This window comes from Nannobrachium achirus (genome assembly GCF_963921795.1).
Source record: "Nannobrachium achirus genome assembly, chromosome: 13".
Taxonomy (NCBI): domain Eukaryota; kingdom Metazoa; phylum Chordata; class Actinopteri; order Myctophiformes; family Myctophidae; genus Nannobrachium; species Nannobrachium achirus.
Genome location: NC_137833.1, coordinates 5,102,256 through 5,112,714, shown reverse-complemented (window position 1 = coordinate 5,112,714; position 10,459 = coordinate 5,102,256). Strand labels below are relative to the sequence as shown.

The window sequence follows — 10,459 nt, the reverse complement described above, 5'->3', positions numbered from 1 at the left end:
TGCAGGTCAGGGTCATAGTGTCCATCATATCACACGTACTGCACGTGTTGACTGTGCGTGCGTGCGTGCGTGCGTGCGTGCGTGTGTGTGTGTGTGTGTAAATAAAATATGTAATATTTGGAATGGACACAGATCTGGTACGGGCTTCCTGGCACAAATCATTTTCAGACGGGGTCATGGGAGGGTCAAACACATTTTTGCTTTTTCACCAAACATTCTTCTCTTACAATAGTAGATCTACTCTATATGTGCTGCAAGCTTGTAGATCTACTATTGTTGCTGAATGTTTTCCTATGATGACATGTCCAGAATAGGGACACTTAAAGGTTCAAATGGTTAAGAAGAATTTAAGTCGACAAGAACAGTCTGAGCTAGTAGATCTTCAATGGGGGGTCCTCAGAGTTACTACAGAGGGACCGCAAAAATCTTTGTGTGATAGGATTTGTTTGTACATGAGCCACCTGAATGCCAAAAATGCATTCTGATAGGGCTTTTCTGTTTGGATATATGGGCTGTCAAGGCCAGAAAGTAGTTGTTTGCCACTCAGTAGGCGTTCCCGCATAACTTCCTGATATGATGATGATGTCACGCGCATACCCTTTTCTCTATTTAACAACTAAAAATAAATCTGCAAAATCTGTTAATTTGTGTTCTCTTTATTTTCGTTGTTTATTTGTATTTTTTGTCAATAAAAAGATAAGGGGGAAATGGGAAAATAATACCTGCTACCGTCACTACGTCAGAGCTTGGGTTGACGTCATGGAAGCCGAGAAGCTTGGAGGAGGTCTCGCGAGAACTCGTTTCTCCTCCTCCTCTCTGTCGGAGGTGTGTTAAGTTTCCTTTCATGTTTTCTCCTCAAACGTGACATTGAGGAGGAGAGACGCTCCGCTGTTTTCTTTATTTACTTTGCTTTTAATTCCCTCTGGCTGGACAAACTACAGCCTTTATGACGTCCAAGTCCAGAGCGCAACACAAGGGACCGCGGTGAGTGACGTTACAACACCTTTATATGGGCTTAGTTTTAAAATGTCCGAACGTTAGCTAAAGACCTAGCCCCGGTGGCTAGGCTAACTATCGTCAGAAGGAAGGATGCTAGCAAAGATAGCTGCTATAGCCTAATAAATAGCACAAACAAACACATCATAATAACAATAATAATGGCAATAATATTATTCTACTTTAACGCCTGGATATTGTTTACTGTAAAAGTGCTCACTGGTTAATTTTTAGTGATAATAATTAGCGTTTTTAGGTTGACACGTAGAACAGTGGTTCTCAAAGTGGATTCCAAATCCAGGGACTGTGGGTTCCTTTATGGAGGGTTTAAATTGACCCAAACAAGTCTGTAACTCTGACAGTGTACAAATGGAGCCGTTATGGTCCATTTGGTTCCATTTGTACACTGTCAGAGTTAAGAGGAGACCTTGAAATGTAAAAGTTTGAGAACCACTGATGTAGAATAGATAGATCAGCTGCAGACAGTGTGTCGTGTCGTGTCGTGTCGTTGGTCGGAGACCTCCCTCAGGGGACCCCCTCCCTGTGTGTGTGTGTGTGTGTGTGTGTGTGTGTGTGTGTGTGTGTGTACGTGCAGATAAAGGCCGTGCTAGTGGTGGATCATCAGTAGAACAGATAGCATAGCAGTCACATTCTCTTCCTGCTTGTCCTCGGCTCGTCTTATTATTATCATAGTTGTATTGTTTATCTTGCAGCAGCGTTGTTTTGTTCTTCTGCAAAAGGAATACAATCATTCAGGTATGAAGATGATGATGATGACAGTGTCTTGTTCGTCATGTATTGCTGCTTTATTATCATCACGGATCAATCATGGCTACATTTTTTATTTTATTTTCTTAAAGCAACCCTCATGCTTCTTCCAGTAGTTGTGACTTGGTGATGTCAGTATTGTAGTGTAGATCCAGATGTTATTTAGTAGATTGTTCTTGCTTTTATTTTTGTATTGCATAGGGAAAAAGAGAAACACATTACATTAGTTCTGATCGCATTCACAGAGCCAATTTAATTCAAAGGAGCTTTATTGGCATGAGAAGAAAAAAAAGAGCCAAGCTTTTATTTGTTATTGTTGCATAGGGAGTACACAAGAGAAACAAATATGTGGTTTTGGTTCCTGTAGAAATTAAAATAAATGTAAGCATATCAGCAGTTGTGATTGAATACTTTATTAGCAGTTTGCAAAGACACGCACAGGAAAGTACAGTTCAGTACAGGCTTGCTAATATGATTTTAAACCCAAGAAAGCACTATGTGAAGGTTGAAGGAAAATAGCAAGAAGTATACATTAGCTACATTAGATGTTAAGATGTTGTTATGCTGTTTGTGTTCACTTCAGATGTCGTTTTAGATCTGTCTCGTGTTGTCTTGGTGGGTGATTGATTGATTCAGCCCATAAACGATCCATTAAGTTAATTAGGGATTATTAGTTACTGGATTTTATACTAATGCTTACAAAGAGTTTGTTGTTTATCTAAACCACGAAGAAGCATAAACCTCAGAGGGACGCTGAGGAATTTCTGCAAACGGCAAGATAAATATAACCTGTTGGCAACATTATAATTTACAAGTTCTGTTCTCTTTTTGTTTTTGTTTTTAGTTTTTTTGACCACTTAAACCAGTTATTACTAGGCTATAGTTACTAGATCTGTACTTGGGCCCCCGCCTTCTCCCCTCTACATAAAATATCTCTGCAGGAAAAATAGCATTTTTGTGGGTCTGTAAAATCAAATAATTAAACATATAAAGTTGCTTTGAGGGAGAATTCTATATTATTCTTTTGCATGAGATAAAGTTAAGGTTGAACTTTGTTTAGAATGAAGGGGAGAAAAGAAGCCAAGGCTAAACGGATAACTCTGTTAACCAACCCTGCAGGATTTTATCATCAAGACTGCACAACTTCACACGTTTATTGCAAAACAGTGTTTCTGATCTTTGTTCCTCTTTCAGCACGTTTCCACAACTTCACTTTTTCCCTCTTAAAACGTGCCTCCAGTTAAATGTTAACTACTTGAGCCATGGTGTACTCAGTCTACTCACTCATGCTGTGGCTGAAAATAGCTGATCTACATGCTCACACTGTGGCATGTTGCGACAGGTTGTGAGCTTGTGGATCAGCTGTTTTGGCCAGGGATATTATTCGGTGTGGAAAGATGAAGGGGGGCCCAACCAAGGGAATTAGTGAGAGTGAATGTTATGGTTCTTATCTCTTGTGCGTTTACACTTTACAGTATCTGCAAAGTGACAGCAGGCCGCCCCATGAAAAGAGGAGATAGTTTAGACTAGAGAGAGAGAGGCTAAACTTCAGTCACCGTCCTAAACAGCTGTGTTTGCATGCATGATCAGTAAGGAGATGTGTTTGTTTGCGGTTGAATTACACAATCACTTTGATCAATATTTGTCCATCAGAAAGATTAGAAACGGCATGATGTGTCGTGTGGCCCGGCAATAATATTACAGCAATGTCGACACGAACCTGACCCTTGTTTGGTTTATTTACTTTGTATAGTTTTGTTTGCATACGATACCAACATAAAATTGTGTATGAGAAGAAATTCTTAATCGGTTGCATGTATGGTTTTAATACTTAATACTTTTTTGACTCGGGTCGCCCCTGTAAATCACCTTTTCATCCACGGCACCCCTGAATTACACTATTTATTTGTTATTCTTTTAGAATCTTATATTATGCTACTTAATATTAAAATCTTTCTCCCTAAGCTACAGTAGGCTATGTCACTGTGAAATATCAGTTTCCATCAGAATTGACGTTTAACCACTTGAACCCCAGCAGCATCCTTATTCTAGGGAGAAGGTTCACTAAAAATAGCCAATCTACAAGCTCACAACGTGAAGCGTTGTGAGCTTGTAGATCTGCCATTTTTGGTGAAGAGAATTGGGATAGATGGAAAAAGAACTTAACAAGCGCATACAGTGCAAATCAGGTCTGTTTTACTAAGCATATGTGGGTCTAAGTGGTTAAACTTACTTTCAAATATTATCAAAGTATTCTGAGGCACCCCTGGCTGGACTGGCATCATGGCACCCCAGGGTGCTGAGGCACCCAGTTTGGGAAACCCTGCTGTAGTGTGATCAAGTAGGGTGTTAATTTATGGGGAAACACAAAAGGTTAGAATATGGACATAAGAGGTTTCTCCCAGACACTATTGATATGTACCGCAATAATAATGTGTGGTGGTCTGGTCGTCACACCTGGTCTCAGGACACTCCAGTGTGACTCGAGACACCGCTTGGGAACCACCGGTTCTATAGCAGGTTGGTTCTCAAACTCCCCCAGGTGTCCTTGGGGGAGTTCCAGGGGGTCCCCAGCTAAATGTGTTAATGCAGCATAACAATAATTTTAACCACTTTATCCATTTGTTGGCTAATCAGGAATGTCAGACATACAAGCTCACAGCTTTTCACTTCGTGCCACGCTGCGAGTTTATATTGCTTTGCTATATATATTTTTTTATGTTTTGGGGCTTTTTTTATGCCTTTATTGATAGGACAGTAGACTGACAGGATACGGGGAGAGAGATGGGGAGTGACACGCAGCAAAGGTAGTCGGGATCGGGAATCGAACCAGTGACACACTGTCAGGCTACACTGAGCCTATGTGGTATGAGCCTGGACCAGTAGGCACACGCTATTGTGAATCTTTTAACAGAAATCTCCTCTTCTGGGAGTACTGGCAGTCTGGCACTAAACTATTTCAGATGGGGGTCCTTGGCACAGACTACTGCTACAGCACACAGGTGGGAACACAGTGGAGTAAATGAAACCCATCTACTTTAAAACAGGGAAAATGAAGAAACTGTTCCTCATTTAGCTGGGCGACCACGCACACCTGGAACCCCGTCACGTCATAATGGACCCCTGGGGGTCCCTGGCCCACACTTTGAGGGGTGTCGCTCTCCATTCCGACATGTCGCCACTCCGAAATTGACTTCTTATTGTCGGAGTGGCGACACTTCCATAGAGGTTAAGTTTAGGGTAAGGGTTAGAGATAGGGTTAGTGTCGGAATGGAGACATGTCGGAAAGGAGACATGTCGGAGTGGCAGGGTGTAACCCACTTTGAGAACCAGTGCACTAAACCAGTGTTTTCTTCGCATTTTATCACCATCGGGGTTGTTTTGTTTTCCATTTTCTAGACTTTACTCGCTTGATGCACTTAAATCTTTACAACCTACTGTAATAACCTACTTTTACTATTTCTATATCGCCTCTGTCGGGTGGAAACCTCCTATGACCAAAGCTGAACGATTAAAATTCAAAAGTAGCAGATCCACAAGCTCGAAACGGGTCGCTTCGCCCCCGCGCTTCGAGCTTGTAGATCTGCTTCTTTTGATGCTTTTGTGTGACGGTGTTGTATGATCATCAAATAGGGCATTGAACCCATTAATACCAGGAATCTGTGTCACGTAACCACTTTAACCTTTATTTTGTTATACTTTGGCTATTCAAAAACAGCAGCTATACATATGTACATAGATCTTCTATTTTTCTTTTACCGTGAAAATGTGTGCAAATCTTTGAATATATATTCTTTTAAAGCGAACATTTTTTAACTCAAATATTTGCTTCGAGGGGAGTGGGGACCCTGGAACAAAATATTTTGAGATGGGGGTCTGTGATCAAATACATATAATACTATAGGGCCCTTGACATTAAAAAATGTGAGTACCACAAGATATTTTTAGGTATTTTTTGGATCATAATGGGTTAATTTAGGAAAAGAAAAACACAAAAAGCAAGATTATGGAGATAGGAGGCTTTTGCCTGACTGCATGGACGTGTTGGACCTTGCTTGCTCTGGTAGATAATAGACAGTCTGCCATCATGTGCCGTGCCAACATTTCACAACACACACTTGTTGTTTGAACATGAGACCCAATAAAGCCTCTTGAATCTTGAACTGTCAGTAACGCCCGCTTTATTTTCAGTTGGTTTGCCCGCCGTGGCAGACGGGCACCGTTGTGTGGCCTTGTAGGAATGCTATTTTCGGTGCGTGACACACCTAAGCATATAACCTTAGTATTTAACTAAGTATTTGGCTTGTTTGTTTGAACCGTGGAGTGAATACAATCTTTTGAATGTTTATTTATTCATTTTCCTAAATATTTGATTGTGTACCGCTAGGGCTGTCACAATTATTACATAATCGTCTAATCGTGATTATTTGACCTTATCGCAATTATTTTGTCATAATCGTCATAATCGTGAATGTTGAAAAATTTCAGAAATAGTGGAAATGGCAGATCTACAAGCTCACAACGTGTCGCATCGCGACGCGTTGTGAGCTTGTAGATCGGCTATTTCCACTATCAAAGTTATTTTTTAAGTACTAAGTTGTCAAATATGTCAGTACTTTCTTTGTATATTTAAGTTATGTGTCATATCTACCATGTACAACTTCAAAGTCTAAAAGCCAAACAGAAATGTAATTATCAACGACAAAAACACAATTAAATCGTTAATCGCCAATTATTTGAGTGACAATTAATCGTCATGTAAAATGTCATATCGTGACAGCCCTATGTACCGCATCGGGCACCAAAGATGGCCAAATCCACAAGCTTGTAGATTGGCTATTTTCAGTGCGCGACACCCGCATGCAACCTAGCGTAACCCTGGCTTAAGGAGCAGACATTTTGACAGCATTCGACTGCTTATCTGTTAAACCCAGCTTGTGGCCTGGCCTCTCTGTCTGAACACTGCTGAACCCGTCACCCAGCTATGATGTAAACTTCTCTTAACACCTCAGCAGTTTGTGATGTGAGGTGTGTAGGATGGAGCAGGCTAGATGAAGCAGTGGTTCTCATTCTTTTTAAGACCGCGACCCCCCCAAAATATATAAACTGGGGACCCCACATGACAAGCACTTGAAATTGTAGGAGTTTAGGCATTACATTTTGTTTGTCTCGTTTCCATAGGTAAATATAGTGAAAATAGCAGATCTACAAGCTCTGCTATTTTGAACATTTTTGTTTTAGACAGAGGTAAGGTGGGTAAGTAAAATATTGTTACGGTAAAATGAAATGGCAGTGAAAAGTAGATACTCCAAATAATTACTTGAGTAAGGATCTGTACTATAACTATAATGATTATAACTAGAAAGATATTGTTTGTAAAATCATTATAGCTCGAGTGGATGGCAAAGTCCACACCACAACATAGTTATAGTTATTGTACTTTGTGTGAACAGCCCTGTTACACCTATTTACCTTTCAAGCTGGGAACGCCTTTTAATTGTTGCCTTTTTATTGTTGCTATACACTGCATATCATTCCTGTCGGGCAGAAACCTTAGTCGGCGTATTTGAACTTTCTGTGTTTTTCGTAGATTAACGGTGTCCTACTTGATCATTATACAGTGTCAAGTATCAAAAAATAGCTGATCCACAGGCTTGAAACGCAGCTCATATGACACTTAATGCATTTAATTGAAATTGTAAGATAAAAGTAAGACGTAATTGAAGATGCTTCCATAAAGTATAGTTTATGTTGCTATAGTTCAAATTCTATAGCACTTCAAATGCTCTAATCTTAAAATAATAACCGCAAACAGCCTATTTAATCCATGAGAGCAGAGCAACATGTCTCAGTGCGACGCGTTGTGAGCTTGTAGATCGGCTATTTTCAACCAAATGTAAAATCAGCCATTACGACGCCATCAAGGCCCACCAAATGCATTTTAGTCGACTAAATCAACTGTAGGTTTAATCGACTGAAATAAAACACAAAAATATTATGGTAATTACCGTAGCCAACTAAAAGTAAATCAAAATTTGCTGTCTCAATATCAACACCGCTGCTGTGGCCCCTTTGTAACTGAGAACGTCTAGTGAGTCAGGGTGAAACTATTATCCAAGCGGAACAGAGACCGGTTTAGAGACGGGCCCGGTGTCTCATAGCGACCGATTAGACTCGCCTTTCATGCCAGCTCTGAGCTCACATGAGGGCTTGAGAATACGGCAGCGCATTGTTGAGCGCAGTCTAAAGATAGACGGAGGGATTTAAGAACAGTGAAACTGATGTCAGATCAGCTTCCATTCCATCCATGTGCCATGGACTTCTTCTGGGTGTAGATATTGTTATTGGATATGGTCTGTGTGTTCTGCCATCGTCACAATACATTCTGATTGTCCTTGAGTGTTTGGTTGATTGCAATGTGTCTAATGCAGGACATGAAGGTCATTGTTGTGTATTGTCGAACGTGACACACAAGACGGCTCCGTCTCCGGATAAGAGGATTACGCTACGTTCACAATGTAATTAATGAGTGTATTGTGTAACCACACAAAAGCAGATTATTTTGAACTCTTATTCTGTTTTTAAACACAGTACTTGTAGCTGAAGACCACCTCTGTTGACTTGAAGACTTGAAGAGGCCATACATTAGAATAGACAAGGGGTCTTCAACAGAGGGTCCTCCAAATCTTCCAATCCTTTTTATATAATCAACTTGAACACTAGTGTCCATATTCTGAGAACTGTTAGCCAAAAATAGCAGATCTACAAGCTTGTAGATCGGCTATTTTCGGCAAAGAGGTTTGGTGTAGAGGGGAAAAAGAAAAAACTAAGTACAGAGTGAAAGGTCAAGTTTAACCATTTAGGCCTAACCTATAGAATAGGGCTAAATCAGAAATTAGCCTACAAAACAAATATGTTGCTACATACTGTACATGTACTGTAAGCCCCTCCCAAACAGCAAAATGTGTTCCCGGCCTGAATGGGTTAAGTGTTGACGGTTCAAAATATTAAATATCTGAAAACACAAATTGACATGAATCCAAAATACACTGATGATTGTGCTGTCAAAGGATTAAACTATATGGAATCTATGAACAGGTTGTGGGGGGTCCCTGCTTCATCTCTCTCTCAACTAAGGGGTCCTCGGCCTGAAAACGTTGAAGACCCCTGCATTAGAATAGACAGTAAATAGCCTATACCAGGTGGTTATAATAGCATAGCAGTCTCCAGTTCATATAACAGTTTCCTGTACATATTCCAGTTCTTATTAACATCATAACAGTTATCAGTACATATTTCAGGTCATATCATAACAGTTTCCTGTACATATTCCAGTCAGTGTAACCTCAGATCATGTGTATCGTATCGTGTGTCCCTGTCGGTGCCCCTAAAAGGCAGAATAGAAAGTGCTGATCGGACAGGAAAGCAGAACTGATCCCAATTCAGCAGGAGAACAGCACAGCTCATGTCTCTGACCTCGTGGAGCTGGCTGCACTGTTGTGCAACCTGTGTGTGTGTGTGTGTGTGTGTGTGTGTGTGTGTGTGTGTGTGTGCGTGTGCGTGTGCGTGCGTGCTTCTTGCAAATTGTCACATATTAGCGGCGGAAATTGTGAAAATAGACAATCTGCTGTTTTCGCAATGGAACCAACCGTGTTATGCAAAATGTAATGCCCAACTAAGGTGGTGGGGGGGGGGGGGGGGTCCCTAGTTAAAATATGATTACTTTGGGAGTCGCGGCCTGAAAAGGTTGAGAACCACTGACCTAGGGAGTTCCAGGACCCCACGTTGAGGTGTCGTCATGTAATGTAATGTAATGTAATGTCTATCCGTGGCTGATCTCACAAACTCACTCCACCATCTGATCATCATCGGTGACACATTTCTTGAGCATGCTTGCTACTAGGCCAAGGAAGAAGTAAGTCCATGCCTTTTATACCCCCATGTGTTTTACTTGCATATTATTAACTAGAATTGTGTGTGTGTTTGTGCAGGATGTCGGCATTGGAGCAGCAGGGCTCCTGTCTGAAGCAGTGCCAGGCTGCCAGGGACCAGCTGGATGAGGCCATCAGCGAGGTGCAGAGAGCTGAGGGACAGCTCAGGGACAACACCAGAGAGGTGAGGGACCCCTGATCCACTCCTCCTGTCTCCCAGACCCCTGATCCACTCCTCCTGACTCCCACACCCCTGATCCACTAGTCTGGGATCACTTCACTTTTCGGGGTTGTATCCGGTCGGGAGCTGAAACCACAACACGTCATGTTGTAGTCAAAGGACTACAACTTGCCGGAAAGATCAAACCGGATTCACCCAAAATTATTCCCCTGCGCTCAATGGGGATTGATTGGGGAAACGAAAAGGGGGGAACCAAAACAAAGTGACGTCGCTTTCTCTAGTACTAAACGGCCTGCCTGGTGAGGCGAGGTTACTGATCCACAAACCCCCACACTCCCGACAGAACTCCCAACCCCCTCGACACCCACAACCCACACACCCTTGACTCCCCAGGATATCAGTCACACTAGGACTGTGTTTCCCAAACATTGGCTCGGGACTAATTTGTGGGTCGTGGACACATTTTCATGGGTCGCCACTGAGTAAAAACTAAAATGCCTTTATAGAGGGTAATGCGCATGCATAAAGTGAATGGCAAATCGAGTGGCAAAGTGAGTTTAACGTTGTTTAATGCAATCAGATA

At 41.6% G+C, this 10,459-nt stretch overlaps 1 protein-coding gene across 3 annotated transcripts in view; it reads left to right on the top strand.

Moving 5' to 3' along the window:
* Nucleotides 1-846: 846 nt before the first annotated feature.
* The window catches only part of ncoa4 (nuclear receptor coactivator 4), a 30,450-nt gene continuing 20,837 nt past the window's right edge, over nt 847-10,459 (top strand). For 2 of the 3 annotated variants that reach the window (XM_080739702.1, XM_080739701.1), the window contains exons 1-2: nt 847-984; nt 9,756-9,879. In XM_080739702.1, coding sequence (XP_080595828.1) covers nt 947-984; nt 9,756-9,879 — 162 coding nt within the window. In that variant the 5' untranslated portion in view covers nt 847-946. Of the gene's footprint in view, nt 985-1,615; nt 1,753-9,755; nt 9,880-10,459 lie in introns of those variants that run through there. The other variant, XM_080739703.1, reaches the window with a different exon arrangement.